Genomic DNA, 18,728 nt, shown 5'->3' with positions numbered 1-18,728 from the left:
AAATGCAGTCAGCTTACCAGCACTGAAGCAGCACCCACGACGACACAGTTCTGCTTGTGTGAGAAGAATGGACAACAGCAGGATACCCAGGCATCTCCTCGGCGGTAAGCCGGAAGGGGGTGCGTGCAAGCCGGGAGGGCAGACGAAAAGACATAAAGACATAGTTGAGCACAGCCTTCCCGATGTGAAATAGAGCCTGCAGCAGGGAGGCCGGCCTGGTGGACTGCATTTGGGAAAAAGGTTTCACTCTCCTCAAGCAATAGGATGTGATGCTCGGGATGCCAAAAGGCAGGCTCCAAACCAGACTCTCTGAGGGGGCCAATGTAATTATTCCAGTCAGGATCTATCCTTCAGTGCAAACAACATGGCAGGATACGTTAATCCCTCGAGGGCCTTTTCAGCCACATGCTAAAGTCCACACAGGGAAAGGATCTTATTGTCAGCAGGTAGGACTGCTGCACGGTAAACAAAGGTGAACAAAAAACAACAATAATAATACTAATTATGGTATTTAAGTTCTCCTATGTGCCAAGCACTGTACTAAGACTTGCGTGCAAATCAAGTTGGACACAGAACCTGTCCTGCACAGGGCTCACAATCTTCATCCCCGTTTTCCAGATGAGGTAACTGAGGCAGAGAGAAGCGAAGTGGCCTGCCCAAGGTCTCACAGCAGGCAAGTGGCGGAGTCAGGATTAGAACCCAAGACCTTCTGACTCCCAGATCCGTGCTATCTCCACCATACCAAACTGCTTCTTGACACATGGCTTTTGGGAAGCTTTTTCTACCTGTCATTAGGTTGGTCGCATGATAGTAATAATTTTGGTATTTGTTAAACATTTACTGTGGGCAAAGCACTGTACTAAGCCCTGGGGTAGATTCAAGAGTAAGAGTGGACATTGTCCCTGTCCCACATGGGGTTCACAGTCTACATAGGAGGCAAAAATAGGTGTTTAGTCCCCATTTTGCAGATGAGAAAACGGGTACTAAGAAGTTAAGTGGCCTGCGGCTCCTTCCACTAGTCCACGTGGCTTTTTCTGTATTAGGAGTCTAGAAAATTGCTAACATTACCAGGAGGAAGAGCACATCTGTCCATGGACCCCAGGGCTGAATGACTGCGGTTTTTCCCTGGCTATTCCCGGTACACCAGAACATCAGTAGCTCAGTGGAAAGAGCATGGGCTTGGGAGTCAGAGGTCATGGGTTCTAATCCCCGTTCCTTCACCTGTCCCCTGTGACTGTGGGCAAGTCACTTCACTTCTCTCTGAGTAAAGAGTCCCACATGGGACAACCCAATGACCTTGTATCTCCCCCAGTGCTTAGAATAGTGCTTGGCACATAGTAAGCGCTTAAAAAACGCCATCATCATCAACCAGATCACAGCAGTTAACACCCTCTGCGCTCTGAAAGTCGGAGTTGCTACATCAGAGCCAAACAGCCAGCCAGACTACGGTAATGGGGACCCCAACTGAGAAGAAAATAAGAGTTTACGGTAACAGAGAAGAATGACTGAAGTTAAGAATCATATAAAACATCAGTGATGTTCAGGTAATAATGTAGTGCCTGACCCTAGAGTAATGGGTTCTGTTTAGGCTTGACGTTCCCGAAAAGCAGTAGTATGAGCCCAGAGAAGCAGTGTGGCCTAGTGGGAAGAGTTCTTAGAGGCTGGGCTCTAAGCAGTAGCAGTGTGGCTTAGTGAATAGCACATGTGGCGGTGGGAGTCAGAAGATCCTGAGGTTCTAATCCTGCTCCACCACATCTGCTGTGTGACCTTGACACTTAACTGTTCTGGGCCTGTTACCTCATCTGTAAAATGGGGATGAATGTGAGCCCCATGTGCAACAGGGACTCTGTCCTATCTGGTTAACTGGTATCTACCCCGATGTTTAGAACAGTGCTGGGCCCATAGTAAGAGTTTAATAAGTGCCATAATTAATTACTAATATTAATAATCCCAGCTCTGCCAATTGCTTTGTCATGTGACTTTGGTAAGTCACATAACTTCTCTGTGCCTCAGTTTCCTCAGTTGTAGGATAGGGATTAAATACCTGTTCCCTCCTACTTACATTGTGAGGCCCCTGGGGGACAGGGACTGTGTCCAACCTGATAAACATATCCACCCCAGTGCTTAGAACCCTACTTCATGCATAGTAAATGCTTAACAAATAAAATAATGACATCGTTACTCTACATCGACAGCTCACGGGGCTCCTCCCCACCTCCGCCTTGGTCAGACAGGTCCTAAAATCCCCTCACACCCACTTGACGTGATACATAAAGCAGGAGCTGTTTCTGAAAATAGTAGCTTGTTGATTTAGCACTCGTGTGGTAACGGAGACTTCACAAGGCACTTACTTCATCTGGAAACGGGAACTCACGATGCCTGATGTGCCTGCTCCGTTGTCCCATTGAAAGTGGAAGTTTTCCTCCTGTCAGTCCTTCAAGATGAGCACGGATGAGCAGTAACTATTTCTCTTCGTCGTGTTCTGCTGGGATGAAATCAATACGCCCGCCTACCCCCATCTCCTTCGGAGTGTCGGGGAACCGCTTCTCACCTGGTGCAGGACCTTCCCCAGCTCTTCTGGTCACCCTGACTTTGCCAGGTAAGCTCCTTCCGGTAGCCTAAAGTTCCCTGTGGGCAGGAACTACCCACTCTACAAACTCTATGTATTTTCCCAAGTGCTTATCTTCAATATTCTGCAGCCAGTGAGCACTTAAACATACCATTAATAATGTTGGTATTTGCAGAGCACTGTTCTAAGCGCTGGGGTAGGTACAGGGTCATCAGGTTGTCCCACGTGAGGCTCACAGTTAATCCTCATTTTACAGATGAGGTAACTGAGGCCCAGAGAAGTGAAGTGACTTGCCTACAGTCACACAGCTGACAAGGGGCAGAGCCGGGATTCGAACCAATGACCTCTGATTCCCAGGCCCAGGCTCTTGAAGGAGGAGCCTAACTCAGAGCAGACAGATAACCTTTGGACCAGCAGTTTCTTGTTCTCCAGCACCTCATTTTTTTCTTTGGTTTGCTTTTTTGGTATTTGATAATTCTGGTATTCATTAAGCACTTACTATGTGCCAGGCACTCTAATAATAATGATGGTACTTGTTAAGCGCTTACTATGTGCCGGAGGGTACAAGCATATTGGGTTGGACAGAGTCCTCGCCTCACGTGCGGCTCACAGTCTCAAATTCCCATTTTACAGATGAGGAAACAGGCCCAGAGGAGTGAAGTGGAAAGAGCACGGGCTTGGGAGTCAGAGGTCATGGGTTCTAATCCCAGCCCCCCCACTTGTCAGCTGTGGGACTTTGGGCAAGTCACTTAACTTCTCTTCAGCGCTTAGAATAGTGCTTTGCATACGGTATACCAACATTATTATTATTAACAAATGCCATCATTCTTATTCTCTGTGCCTCAGTTACCTCATCTGTAAAATGGGGATCAAGACTGTGAGCCACATGTGGGACAACCAGATTACCTCGTATCTACCCCAGTGCTTAGAACAGTGCTTGGCACATAGTAAGCGCTTAACAAATACCATCGTCATTATTATTGCCAAAGGTCACACAGCAGACAAGTGGCGGAGCTGGGATTCGAACCCACGACCATCTGACTCCCAGGCCCGTGCATCATCCACCACCCCAGGCTGCTTCCACTTACTATGTGCCAAACACTGTTCCTAGCGCAAAGGTAGATGCAAGGTAATCAGGTTGGACGGACACAGTCCAAGTCCCACATGGGGCTCATGGTCTTAATTCCCATTTTATAGATGAGGTAACTGAGGCACAGAGACATTAAGTGAATTTCTAGACCTTGAGGCCGCTGTGGGCAGGGATAGTCTCTGTTGCTGAATAGTACTTGCCAAGCGCTTAGTACAGCGCTCTGCACACAGTAAGTGCTCAACAAATACAAATTATTTACTTGACCACTGAGGCCTTGCTCCACACTGCTGTGCGCAGATATGATGGCCAAAGCCTCATTTCCCACCTGGGGCTCGTGGCCACCTCAGCCCTTACTACAGTGCCTGGCACATAGTAAGCTCTTAATGAGTTAATAATGTTGGTATTTGTTAAGCGCTTACTACGTGCAGAGCACCGTTCTGAGCGCTGGGGGAGATACAGGGGAATCAGGTTGTCCCATGTGAGGCTCACAGTCTTCATCCCCATTTTACAGATGAGGGAACTGAGGCACAGAGAAGTGAAGTGACTTGCCCACAGTCACACAGCTGACAAGGGGGAGACCAAGCCGCGGCACGACCGAGGTCCCGGCTCTTGCTCCTGTTCTCCGGACGCCAGGCCACATCAGAGGTGCTTTGTCCATGAAGGAGGCCATCCAGGATCCCCTCCGCTTCCCCTCCACCTCGGGGAACGATGGCTAGTTGGGGAGTCTTGCAGCCAGAGGTTGTGGGTTCGAATTCCGGGCTCTGCCACTTGTCAGCTGTGTGACTGTGGGCAAGTCACTTCACTTCTCTGGGCCTCGGTTCCCTCATCTGTAAAATGGGGATAAAGACCGTGAGCCTCACGTGGGTCAACCTGATTACCCTGTATCTACCCCAGCGCTTAGAACGGCGCTCTGCACATAGTAAGCGCTTCACAAATACCAACATTATTAAATGCACGATGAAAAACCCATCAGCTCATCCAAAGTCCACCAGCAGTGAGTGCCACCCTGAGTCCGACCAAGGTTCCGCCTGGACAGGTGTCCTGCTTCCAACAGTGGCGACGGCGTGCCTGGCAGGACAGCTTAAGAAGGTTTGTGTCCCGTGGTGCCCGTTTTTAATGAAAAGCACATTCTTCCCAAATTGTCTTGGCAATTGGACTGAGTGTAATCTTTGAGGAAGGCTAATTGCTGCTTTAATAGTAAGCACCAATCAATCAAATGTACCGAGCACTGTACTAAGCACTCGGGAGGGTGCAATACAACTGAATTAGCAGGCGTGTTCCCTGCCCATAATGAGTTTACAGTCTAGAGGGGGAGGCAGGCTTTAACCACGTAGTCCCTGGCTTCTGCTGCCAGGGAACACGTCACCCAGCAAATGTGTCCACCAGCTCTGTTATATTGTTATACTGTACTTTCCCGCATGCTTAGGACAGCGTTCTGCACACAGTCAGTGCTCAATAAGTATGATAGATCGATCGATTGAAAAGTCCTTTTGCCTTGGCACTTCCCAAAGGTCTGATTCAAAATGCCCGCCATCATCATCCTAAGGGAATAACAGGCATTGAACCCCCATGTTACAGATGAAGAAACTGAGGCCCAGAGAAGTTGTGACTGGGCCACAGTCACAGCAGGCAAGTGGTAGAGCTGGGATCAGAACCCGGGTCCTCTGATTCCCAGGCCTGTCCTCTTTCCGCTAGACTGCACTCCCAGAGCAAACCCCAGCCCTAAAACAGGGCTTGGTTCAAAACGGGTGCTCAACGGACAGAATTATAACATCTGCATTCACCAGGCCCCTTAGATAATGACTACAGCATCACAAAACCCACAAAGACAACCTTATCCCAACAAGGCCTCTTGTAATGAAAATTAACGCTGAAACAAGAGAGAGCTTTGTGAATTAAAGACGTGAAAGCAAATGTATAATATTGCTCTTTTCATTTCATTGTTCCCCACTGGATTTGTTTATTGACAAACACCAAAAATGCGTATGGATCTTGTACAGCAGGTGAAAAATGAACATACAAAAGCCTGGTTCACGTTCTATGAAGATTTTACTGTTCCATCCATTGATCCACAAAGGCGACACAGCGCTTTAGTGCATCTCTGATGAAACTTGTCTACACACCCCACTTTCAAGGGGAGAGCATCAAAGCCGAACGTCAACTTACCTCTTCTCGGGGGGCAGTTTTTCCTCGCTCCCCGGCAGGTGGGAAATATAACCGCGACTCCTTTCGAGGGCAAATTTAGACTCAATACGAATGCACAGGTTTGGGGGCTTCATCTGAGACTCCAAAGTTTGTTTCAGCAGTTCATCGCTACCGCATTGTGCGATTAAAGTCAGAGCAGTTCACTGCCAAACCTGAGGTGGAGCAGAATGAGCCCGGTGCTACGTGGGACTCCTGTCCAAGCCCAGACAGTTCGGACGATAGCCCGAATTCCGTTAAGCCAAGCAGATCTGAGGCTTGCCTAAGCGTTTGGGTCTGGGTTGGTGATTCCCCAGGAAAACGAGAATGGAGTCACACGGGAGTGAACCCCCCGCAGCCTAGGGAGGGGTGGTGGTCCGCGGAGACACCGAGAGACCGTAAGCGAGCTCACGTCTGAATGGATGGGAGCTCCCTTCCACCTCTGTTAGTCTTCCAATAAACCATCTGACTCGCCGCACACCACCGTGCTAGGATGTGCGTCAGTGTCACTGACAAGTTTGCCCTTTTCTGTAGAAGTGGGCTTAGCTAAAAAAAAAATCAACTTGTTAGCAAAAATCGACAGGCGTGTTATGGAAAGAGTCCTCTGCCTGCAGATGGATTTGAAAGAAAAGCAAAGTGTCTTTCTGCCCCTTCGGGAAACTGACCTGACCTGGGAGACTGCAGCTTCGGCCTGGAGGAAACACGGATCGGGTCTGGCGGCCTCACGCGTGACAACGGATTTCGTTCTGCTTCTGTACAACTGGGTGAGGAGTTCGGGAACACATGTTAACAAACATTCAAAGTCCATCTCATTGCTAGCTAGGTATAAAAAGATATGCAGTAGCATTTTAAAACCATACAGCATTCGTAGCTTGATGTATACATTAAGTTACGATATTATGCACCGGCCAGTACAACAATGCAACTTTGTTAGAATTAGCAGTACTTCGGACTGTTAAAAAGGACCGTTTTTCTCCGCCTGTGAATTTTCATCATTATAAATGAATTCACAGGATTCATATTACCGCTTTCTAGCGTCTGTCGTTCTCGCTGGCTCGTCCTAATCTTCTCGTCATAAAGCTGAGAACTTAAACCCCGTTTATCAACAGTGCCGCTGAAATATATTACAGTCGGCAACCTCTCCTCCACAGATACGGTGACCTCATTTTCAACCAGAGGCCTTCTCCCACTCCGCTGACCACCGGGCCCATCTGGTGGGAGGTGATTCGCAGCGCTCCCGCAATCTTCCGACTCGACCCCATTTGCTGAGGAATCTCAGTTTGGCTAATGAGGCAGGGACGGGGCCTGGAGGCCCTCCTGCCGAGCCTCCTGCCGCTTGTGGCCAGCAGGACCTCCGGTCCCCGATCAGCAGTGCTGAACCACGGAGAGAGGCGAGGAAGAAGTGTGGCTGGGTTCGTTGTGAGCAGGGAATGTGTCTATTGTTTTATTATAATAATAATAATAATGTTGGTATTTGTTAAGCGCTTACTATGTGCCGAGCACTGTTCTAAGCGCTGGGGTAGACCCAGGGGAATCAGGTTGTCCCACGTGGGGCTCACAGTCTTAATCCCCATTTTACAGATGAGGTAACTGAGACACCGAGAAGTTGAGTGACTTGCCCAAAGTCACACAGCTGACAAGTGGTAGAGCCGGGGTTCGAACCCATGACCTCTGACTCCAAAGCCCGTGCTCTTTCCAGTGAGCCACGCTGCTTCCCGTAATACTCTCCCAGGTGCTCAGTACAGTGCTCTGCACCCATTAAGCATTCAATAAATAAGACAATGAATGAATGGAAGCTTAGCCAGGAGCCCGGTCACCCCCTCCAGAGTAGCACGGGAGAAGAAAAAAAATTCCTCCCTGTGGTCCCCTAAACAGCTTCCATCCCTGGCATCGTGGGGTTCCAGAAAAAACTAACCCCAAAGTATTTCTAACTGTTTCCCTCTGAAATTTTCATTAGGCAGGGGTGGTTTTGTGGGCAGGAACGCCCACAATAAGGCTGCTGACTTCCAAATTCAACCGGCCAAGCTCTTCGTGCCCGTGGAACTGAGCCCCGTTGGGGTCAGGGACTGTATTCAACCTGATTTCCTAGGATTCACCCCACAGCTGAGAACAGCTCCTGCCTGGCCCATAGTAAGTGCTTAACAAATATACAATTATTATACGTTACACCTCGATGTAAGACTAGGGTATTCCACACCTCCAAGAGGATCCTCTGGGTCCTGATCGTCCTTTCCCGGTTCCTGCAGGGGGAGCATTTTCATCATCATGAGGGGACGGTGACAAAATGAGCAAAAACCTATAATTGGGAGGCTCAAAAATGTTCCGTCGATACCCTCGCGGGGATGGGGGCCCGTGGGTGCGGAATCTATTACTGCGGAGCAGGGAGACACAGACTGGGATGCAGATCCCCATCTAACCGGCTATTCACTACCAAAAACTCTCCTCCATGCACAGCGCTGAGTCTTATTCCACATAGATAAAGCCAACCCTGCTCAGAAGGATGCCGGGAACCCGAACACCCTAGAAGCTCCTACTGCACTTTTCCTCTTGTTGGGCAAACCCCCGACACTTCATTCCTTCTCCCATCTGGCCGTCCTCTAGACTTCCTCTGCTTTACCTAGGGATTCGGCGGGATTCAAATCGTGTTTTAATCGAAGTTAAAAAGTCCACCCGCTGCCCCCTCCCCGATGCCGTGGCCGGATCGGAGGGCTACAGGCAGGGAGGGCACAGCGGAAACGGGAAGCTTGGCTGATGCTCCCGGCTAGGACGTCTCAGGCACGAGAGAGGCTGAAGAGGAAAGAAGGGAGGCGCGCAGCCAGGCCCTTGCTGCCGTCTGTAGGCGTAACGTGCTGCCCGAGGACAGCGTGCGTTCCCCCTGTGGACACCACGTGTGCGCAGGGGGGCATCGCGTGCACCGCCTTACCCTGGGCTGCACACAATCCACTAATCTCCTGAGAGAACACAGCAGCTCTTTACAGAAAACGGACTTCCTGTTTTATTGTCGTTCAATAAAATAGGCCCAATTTTAGAAAGCCGAAAATCGGTCCCGGCCGCAAACCGACCCAGCCCGGCACTGGGCTGCAGGGTAGGTCTCGCTGGCGAGGTTGGGGCGCGAAGAGAGGAGAGCCCGGGGGGGGCTACACGTTGGTTTCGAGTCCGAGCAAACGTCCCATCCGCTCCATGTTCTTGTCTATGGTGGCGCGGCAGGTGATCTCCTTGGCGCATTCCGTGGGAAACCAGCCCCGCTCTCCATCTCGCAGCCGCTCCCCTTCATACCAGCCTGGGAGGGAAAGGAAGCAGAGCATCCTCACGCCCGCCCACGTGCCCGCCGTGAGTTCCAGCGCAGTGTGTGGGAACACATGCCCGTTGGCCCACCTCCAGCCCCCTACCTCGGGACTCGACTATTCCCAAGCTCCCTCTGGGCCAAGGGTAAGAAGCAGATAATAATAATACTAATAATTATGGTATTTGTTAAGCACTACTATGTGCCAGGCACCGTACTAAGCGCTGGGGTGGGTACGAGCAAATCAGGTTGGACGCAGTCCCTGTCCCACATGGGGTTCACAGTCTCAATCCTCATTTTACAGATGAGGAACCTGAGGCACAGAGGAGTGAAGTGATTGCCTGAGATCACACAGCAGACAAGTGGCAGAGCCGGGATTAGGATCCATGACCTTCTGACTCCCAAGCCTGTGCTCTACCCACTACACCGTCAGCTGACAGCTCTGCCCTCGTCTCTGCGGCGCACAGGTCCTAAACCGACAGCTCCCGGTTGGCGGGGATCGAGCCTACCAACTCTGTTGTAGCGTTCTTTCCCAAGCGCTTAGTACAGTGTTTTCCACACAGTTAACACTTAATAAATGCTGCTGAGACGGGCAGCCCATCTGAGGAAGGGAGACATCCTCCGGGTTCAGAAACGCGACCACAAACCGGACGTCGAGTTTCTACCCGAAACAATCCACACACCCCCCACCCCGGCCGGACACACTCCCGTCGGCAGGGCCAATGGTGACCACGAGCAGACCGGTTTTGAGCTCCAAGCTGAGATTTGCGAGGCCCATATGAGAGCAGCGAGCACTGCGTGACGCGGAGACCTCCTCCCTCCTCCTCGTGCTGCCCGGCCGGCTGTGGACCGAGGTCGCTAATAATAATGTTGGTATTTGTTAAGCGCTTACTATGTGCAGAGCACTGTTCTAAGCGCTGGGGTAAACACAGGGGAATCAGGTTGTCCCACGTGGGGCTCACAGTCTTAATCCCCATTTTACAGATGAGGGAACTGAGGCACAGAGAAGTTAAGTGACTTGCCCACAGTCACACAGCTGACAAGTGGCAGAGCTGGGATTCGAACTCATGAGCCCTGACTCCAAAGCCCGTGCTCTTTCCACTGCGCCACGCTGCTTCTCTGTTAAGAGAACGCTAATGAGAACGCTCACTCACCGTCGCTTACTCGCTGATAAACGAGCACCACGTCAGCCATCTGGAGAGACAGCTCGTCTGGCTGTTTGGCGGTGTATGTTCTGATGATTTCCACCTGAGTCAGCGCTGAGGAGGAAAAGGAACACACTACTTCAAGGAGCAACAGAGGAGGGAAGAGCGATTTACCGTTTTAGAAAATCAACACTGTCATTCTCACATCTTTGGCAGATTTCAAGGCCTACAAACAGCAAACTCTATGAGCGAGACACGGGAGACCCTAGGAGGGAATTTGTAAACTTGAAAATTTATCATAATAATAACGTTGGTATTTGTTAAGCGCTTACTATGTGCAGAGCACTGTTCTAAGCGCTGGGGGAGATACAGGGTCATCAGGTCATCCCAGGTGAGGCTCACAGTTATTCCCCCATTTTACAGATGAGGTAACTGAGGCACAGAGAAGTGAAGTGACTTGCCCACAGTCACACAGCTGACAAGTGGCAGAGCCGGGAGTCGAACCCATGACCTCCGACTCCGAAGCCCAGGCTCTTTCCACTGAGCCACGCTGATGAAAATGGTTTGACTAATAAGTGGTATTTGTTTAGCACTTGCTGTGTGCAGAGCATTGTACTAAGCACTTGGGGGAGTGCGACAATAGAATTGGTAGATACAATCCCCATCCTCGAAGAGCTTTCAGTCTAGAGTGGAGATAGGCATTAAAATACATTACAGGTAGGGGAAGTGACAGACTAAAAGGATAAGTGCTGTGAGGCTAAGGGTGGGGTGGATATCATGCAGATCCGTGAGCAAAGGGAACATAGAAAGGCATCATTTGGAAGTGTTCCTAACAAAGGTGAAGCTAGACTAACTTCACAGCTTGGCTGGGTGCGACACATGAGGAGAACGAAACAACAGGATAGCCAAACAACTGCCGTAGGGAGAGCTCAAACTGGGAAATTAAAGGCAGGGAGGCCAGAGGAAGCGTTCTAAGGATACGGCAAAACAAAGCCTCAGACACCGCTGCACCCCAGCTGAAAACCGGCAGTCAATTGTGGAGGACAGACCTTGACCCCTTGTCATATTTTGCACCTCTCCCAGAAGCTTTGCAACACCGAGTCGATGACACGGCAGCTAGGCTGCTGAAATCACCGGAGGAATGGCTCTTTCTGAGCGAAAGCTCTAGAGGGAACGAGAGACGGGGAGGTAAAAGAGAAAAGAGCCCAGGTGCTGCCCATTAAACACGACAACCCAAGGGACGGATCTTTGTGTGCCGCGGCTGTGGGTAGTGCGTTGGCTTTTTCGGTCACACGTGAACTAAGAGGTGAAGTTCTTGCAGACCAAGGACATCTGCATACAACAATGGATGGCTTGTTTTTGTGGTATTTCTTAACACGGGAGTTAACTCTACAGTGAAACATGCCGGGCAAGGTGCCAGTTTTCCCCAAGTGCAACAGCAAACCTGTGTGTGAGTAGCAAAACTACAATGAAGGAGAGAGATAAAACTCAGACTGGACTTCTAAATAGGCCTAGAAAATGCTTTTTAAATCCACTTCCAGAAACAGACGAAAGTACATCAGAAGCTCACTGAGAAGGCTTCCTATCTTGATTCTATTTATTGCCATTGTTCTTGTCCGTCTCCCCCGATTAGACCGTAAGCCCGTCAAAGGGCAGGGACTGCCTCCATCTGTTACCGATTTGTACATTCCAAGCGCTTAGTACAGTGCTCTGCACATAGTAAGCGCTCAGTAAATACTATTGAATGAATGAATGAAATACGAGGATTTCGCCTCCAATCTGAGTTGTGGATCCATTCAGATCCTTCCCTTCGAAAAGACGTTCGCATTACAAGATTACATTACACCATTACAAGATTACATTACATTACACCAGGTCGGACTGTGATCGACATCGTGTATCTACCCCGTCACTTTAGTCCACGGCTTGGCCCAGGGTAAGCCCTTAGCAGATACCACAATTAACATTATGAATTTCCCAAACTATATCGCAGCTCCAGAGTACTCAGTTCTCTCCTAATGTTCCGTAGGAACAAAGCCATATCCTAGGAACTCTGCTACCTGTTCAGGATTCTTGGGAGACGTAGCAGCTCACAGTCAGTGAGTTAGAGAGGCATCCAACCACAGCACTGTGGCCATGCGGTCCTGAAGATTGCACTTCACCACCAGTTTCCATTTTGAATCAATCAATGGCATTTATTGAGCACTTATTTATGCTCAGTAGACGTACTAAGCGCTTGGGAGAGTCCATTACAACACAGTAATAAAAAAACGCTGGCCTCAAGGAGCTTAGGATCAACCAATGGTATTTTTTGAGGGCTTACTGTGTGCAGGGCACTGTACTAAGCGCTTGGGAGAGTCCAACAGGACAGAGTAAATAAACAAAAACCCTGGCCACAAGGATGTTATGATAAACCACGGTTTTTATTGAGGGTTTTCTGAGTGCGGAGCAGTGTACTAAGCGCTTGGGAGAGTCACATTCAATAAAGTAGGCATTATCTCTGCCTTCAAGGAGTTTATAATCTAGTGGGGAGCTAATGTTTGTCTAATGGGTTGAAAAAAATTAACTTGAGGGTTACCGAATGAAGAGTTGGGGTATTGAGGAAATTGGGAAGGAATCAGTACCAAGATAGTAAAAATGAGTTCAGGATAAAAAGATCACGCATTGTAAAAGGAAGCGTCTTGGCGGGGGAGTCACTTAAGCTCTTAATGAAGTGAATTTTCGGCGGTCCACAAGGAGGCAAAGCACTTGAGTTGTCTTGGCAAGTTTTTGTACTCACTTGTCCGGTCTGTGTCCTGTCTGTCACTGCTGTGTCCCAGGGCAGTTATCCAGCGGGCACGTTCATTCCTGGAAGCGGAAAGGGAGATTTCGAAAATGACCTGTGACCTCTGGACTGTGGGCTAGAAACTCTGGCTCATTAAACCAAAAAAAAAAAAAAAGAGGTATGTCATTGCTGCTAAGCGCTGTTTTCCCTGGCAGCTGAAAAGCCTTCAGATTCCTTAGCTTCCCCACGTCTCATTCAGCCCACCTGGTACATTTTCAGTGAGGCAGGCCCCAGGGTGGGAGCTGCTCTTCGAAGTCCGAATTCACTGAGGAGCCCTGTGTGATCCTACAATTTCTATCGTCCTCCCTCCCACCGTCATCCCATCTTGCGCAGACCCTAACTCCAAGCCCCAATCCATCCCTCGTTTCCCCTCACGTCCCCCCAGCTCTCCACAATCCTCAGATCACCCCCACCAATTGTCCTCATGGTATTTTTAGTTCCCACTTGGTTCAAAGCGCCATACAAGCTGCTGAAAGGGAAAGATAATATAAGCTTCTTTCCCTGGAGGAACTGACAGTCCAAAGTCCCATCTATATCTTCCTGTTCCCAACCGTTTTTTATTCCTCTGCTCCTTATCCTGAGAGGGTAGGAAGAAGGGCAGTGAGCCTCTCCCCTGGGGAGAGACACAAACACCAAACCCTCCTCCCCTGAGATATCCCGGGGTAAAGGAGGGGACAGCAACTGAGGCATAGGAGTTAAGTGGCTGGTCCAAGTTTACACAGCAGAAAAGTGGTGGAGCACCTGACAGCAGCTTGATAGTAATAATAATATTGGTATTTGCTAAGCGCTTACTATGTGCAGAGCACCGTTCTAAGCGCTGGGGTAGATACAGGGTAATCAGGTTGTCCCACGGGAGGCTCACAGTCTTAATCCTCATTTTACAGATGAGATAACTGAGGCCCAGAGAAAAGTGAAGTGACTTGCCCACAGTCACACAGCTGACAAGTGGCAGGGCTGGGATTCGAATCCATGACCCCTGACTCCCAAGCCTGGGCTCTTTCCACTGAGCCATGCTGCTTCTTGATCTGAAATGAAGCTGATGAAACACAAACATCCCTTGCCTGTCTCTCCTCTCTCTGGAAAACAGAACTTTTTATCTTTCCCCCCAAACCCTGGCCTTTCCCATCACTGTAGAAAGGACCACCATTCTTCCTGTATCACAAGCCCCATAACCTTGGCATTATCCTTGACTTCTCTCTCTCTCATTCAACCCACATATTCAAACGATCTCTAAAATCCTGTTGGGAAAACCTACACATCGCTAAAATCTGCCCTGACCTCTTCATCCAAATTGCTGCCACATTAATCCAAGCACTTATCCCATCTCATGTAGTGGATAGAATCCAGGCCTGGGAGTCAGAAGACATGGATTCTAATCCCGGGTCCACCGCTTGTCTGCCGTGTGGCCTTGGGCAAGTCACTTCACTTCTCTGTGCCTCTGTTACCTCATCTATAAAATGGGGGTGGAGACTGTGAACCCCATGGGGGATAGGAACTGTGTGCAACCTGATTTCCTTGTATCCGCCGTAGCCCTTAGTACAGTGCCTGGTACATAGTAAGTGCTTAACAAATAATAATACTGGTATTTGTTTGGTATTTGTTAAGTGCTTACTATGTGCCGAGCACTGTTCTAAGCGCTGAGGTAGACACAGGGGAATCAGGTTGTGGAAGAGACGTGGGACATGGGAAGAGCCTGGGCTTGGGAGTCAGAGGTCATGGGTTCAAATCCCGACTCTGACACTTGTCAGCTGTGTGACTGTGGGCAAGTCACTTCACTTCTCTGGGCCTCAGTTTCTTCATCTATAAAATAGAGATGAAGACTGTGAGCTTCACGTGGGACAACCTGATTACCCTGTATCTACCCCAGCGCTTAGAACAGTGCTCTGCACATAGTAAGTGCTTAACAAATACCAACATTATTATTATTATGTCTCATTTCCATCAGCATACTCCTCAGCATTCATCACAATGCTCTGCACACAAGTATTTTAATGCACTACTATGGCTCTCACCATTTTCAATTGCCCTTCTGAAATCCCATCTCCCCTCTCTGGCCCCTTGTGATTTTCTTCTCCTTAGGTCACACCCTCCCAAACACCCCCGATCTGATCATTAATTTACCGCATTACTCAATCAATCAATCATATTTATAGAGCACTTACTCTGTGCAGAGCACTGTACTAAGTGCTTGGGAAAGTACTACATAACTGAGTCGTCAGACATATTCCTGCCCACAGAGAGCTTGCAGTCCTCTACTGACATCCTTTCGAGTTACCATCAACTGCACTGAGGATATCTACCCATTTACCCCATTTTTCCAGGCTGATGACAACAGCCCGGATTTATCGACATCAGGCCCGTGTAGTCTGTAATAGGTAACTCCTCCCCCTCCTTCCCAGGTTTTCTGTCCTCTTCTCTGCACACTCCTGTGAAAGAATAATAATGATGATTTTTGTTAAATGCTTACTATGTGCCAGGCGCTGTACTAAGCGCTGGGGTGAATACAAACAAACCAGGTTGGACACAGTCCCTGTCCCACGTAGGGCTCACAGTCTCAATCCCCATCTTACAGATGAGGTAACTTAAGACCAGAGAAGTGAAATGACTTGCCCAAGGTCACACAACAGGCAAAGCCGGGTTAAGAACCCTTGACCTTCTGACTCCCGGGCCCGTGTTCTATCCACTACGTCTTACTGCTTCTCATCTGTTCGAATCCCGGCTCTGCCACCTGTCAGCTGTGTGACTGTGGGCAAGTCACTTCACTTCTCTGGGCCTCAGTTCCCTCATCTGTAAAATGGGGATGAAGACTGTGAGCCTCACGTGGGACAACCTCATTCCCCTGTATCTACCCAGCGCTTAGAACAGTGCTCTGCACATAGTAAGTGCTTAACAAATACCGACATTATTATTATCTGTTGATCATGTTGGTGCTGAGGGGTCCTCTGGGGCCACAGAGGCCAGGGGCTGGATCTGAAGGGGCAGAAGGGGAAGGGGACCAGTGACAGAGACTGCAGGAGCAACCAAAGCAGCAGCAGCAGCAGCAGCAGCAGCAGCTGTGGGCGGTGATCGGGACACTCTCCTCCTCTCCTTCCCATCACCAATAGCACACAGCCCCCTCTCTCCTCTTTGCTGACATTTACTCCTCATTACTCCTGTTTAAAGAGCTCACTCAGCTCTCCCCCTCACCCCTTACCTCTCCGATCATCTACTACAGCGCAGCCGGCACACTTCTGGTGCCCCCATCTTGTCTATCTCGCTCTCGACCCCTTTCCCACGTCTTCCCTCTGGCCTGGAACTCCCTCCCCACTCCGAATACACCAGATTACCACTCTTCCCACCTTCGAAGCCTTATTAAGATCACATCTCCTCCAAGAGGTGCTCCCCAGTTAAGTCCCCTTTCTCTGATTCCCTCTCCCTTCGGCATCATCCATGCACTTGGGTCCATACCCTTTGGTTAATAATAATAATAATGTTGGTATTTGTTAAGTGCTTACTAGGTGCCGAGCACTGTTCTAAGCTCTGGGGGAGATACAGGGTAAACAGGTTGTCCCGCGTGGGGCTCACACACTTTTAATCCCTATTTTACAGATGAGGGAACTGAGGCACAGAGAAGTTAAGTGACTTGCCCACAGTCACACAGCTGACAAGTGGCAGAGCCGGGAGTCGAACTCATGACCTCTGACTCCGAAGCCCAGGCTCTTTCCACTGAGCCACGCTGCTTCCACCCTCAGCTTCATAGCATTTAGACAACTATCCCTAAATGATTTATTTATATTAATGTCTGTCTCCCCCACTAGACTGTAAATTCACTGTGGACAAAGAGCACGTCTATCAATTCTGTTGTACTGTTCCCTTCCAAGTGTTAGCCTAGGGATCAATAGAAAGTGCTCAATAAATACCATTGATTGACTGATTGATGTTTTAATTGATGGAGTCCACGAATCCAGGAAAGTGGTAAAAATTAGCAAGGAAATCTAGCAGAAAAAGAAAGCAGCACGTCTCAGTGGAAAGAACATAGGGTTGAGAGTCAGGAGACCTGAGTTCTAATCCCACCTCTGTCTTTTGTCTGCTGAGTGACTTTGACTAAGTCACCCAACTTCCCTGTGTCTCAGATTCCTCATCTGTAAAATGAGCATTAAATAGGTATTCTTCCTCCCAGCTGGACTGTGAGCCCCATATAGGAAAGGGACTGTGTTTCAGTTGAAGACATTATATCTACTCAGGACTCTGAACAGTGCTTGGTACATTGAAAGCACTTAACCAATACCACAGTTATTACTAAATATAAAATACCCAACCCTTGCTCAGGAACCAATCCCCAAGCTAAGGAATTGTTCCTTACAGGAAAATTTGCTCCACTTCACAACATTTTAAGATTAGGTTACAGGAGCCAGTTGTGTCACAGACCTGTATTCCACTCGTCCATCTGCCCAATCTCTTTTTTCTATTGTTGGAAATTCATTCTGTGCCTGTCTCCCTTACTGAAGGCACATCTCCTCCAAGAAGGCTTCCCTGACTAAGCCCTCCTCTCCTCTTCTCCCACTCCCTTCTGCGCTGCTCTTACTTGCTCCTTCATTCAACCTCCCTCCCATCCTCACAGTATACCTGTACATATCTATTTATTTACATTAATATCTGTCTCCCCCTCTAGACTGTGAGCTCATTGTGGGCAGGAATGTGTCTGTTTGTTGTTGTAGTGTACTCGCCCAAGCTCTTAGTACAGTGGTTTGCACCCAGTAAGCGCTCAATACATATGACTGAATGAATGAATTTGACTGCAACAGCACCTCTAACATCCTCCCAAGTGCTCCGCGTACAGTGCTGGGCATGTACCAGGCGTTCAAGCAACACTACTGAAAAAATTAGGCAACCAAATTTGGAGGTGACCCCAGTGCCCCCATTCCCCCACCCCAGCCAGCCATTAACCCTCTGCTCATTTCAACGCACGGTGAGTGAGGGTTGCTCCATGCTGGATTTCGATCAGGAAAATCAAGAGTATTCTTACCCTCCCCACATCACTTACATACAAATATAGCCTTGTATTTGGTTGAGTCTCTCTTAACTGCAACTTTATTATCATTAATAATGATAATTGTGGTATTTAAACACTTAGCATATGTCAGGCACTGTACTAAGCTCTGGGTGGATACAAGCAAATCAGATTGAACATAGTCCCTGTCCCACATGGGGCTCACAGGCTTAATCCCCATTTTACAGATGAGGTAACTGAGGCACTGAAGGTAAGTGATTTGCCCTAGGTCACACAGCAGACAGATGGAGCTGGGATTAAAATCAGGTCCTTCTGACTCCCAGGCTCTATACACTAGGCCATGCTGCTTCCCCAGTGTCTGTCTTTAATGTCTGTTTCCTCCATTAGACTAAGTTCTTTGAGGGTAGCGATCATGTCTACGCGATCATGTCTCCGCTCATTTGTATATATTCTGCTCATTTGTATATTTTTTTATTACCCTATTTATTTTAATGAGATGTACATCACCTTGATTCTATTTATTGCTATTGTTTTAATGAGATGTACATCCCCTTGATTCTATTTATTGCTATTGCTTTTGTCTGTCTGTCTCCCCCGATTAGACTGTAAGTCCCTCAGTGGGCAGGGACTGTCTCTATCTGTTGCC

At 48.8% G+C, this 18,728-nt stretch overlaps 1 protein-coding gene across 2 annotated transcripts in view; it reads right to left on the bottom strand.

The window, feature by feature from the left end:
* Positions 1 to 8,811: 8,811 nt before the first annotated feature.
* Positions 8,812 to 18,728, bottom strand: part of ARHGEF26 (Rho guanine nucleotide exchange factor 26) — a 166,226-nt gene continuing 156,309 nt past the window's right edge. For both annotated transcript variants that reach the window (XM_029071943.2, XM_029071950.2), the window contains 3 exons: positions 13,048 to 13,115; positions 10,278 to 10,382; positions 8,812 to 9,120 (listed from right to left, as the gene is read on the bottom strand). In XM_029071943.2, the coding sequence (XP_028927776.2) occupies positions 8,978 to 9,120; positions 10,278 to 10,382; positions 13,048 to 13,115 (316 nt within the window). In that variant the 3' untranslated portion in view covers positions 8,812 to 8,977. The remainder of the gene's footprint in view (positions 9,121 to 10,277; positions 10,383 to 13,047; positions 13,116 to 18,728) is intronic.

Source organism: Ornithorhynchus anatinus, chromosome 1 (genome assembly GCF_004115215.2).
Source record: "Ornithorhynchus anatinus isolate Pmale09 chromosome 1, mOrnAna1.pri.v4, whole genome shotgun sequence".
Classification (NCBI taxonomy): Eukaryota; Metazoa; Chordata; class Mammalia; order Monotremata; family Ornithorhynchidae; genus Ornithorhynchus; species Ornithorhynchus anatinus.
This window is presented reverse-complemented; position numbering and strand designations above follow the sequence as displayed.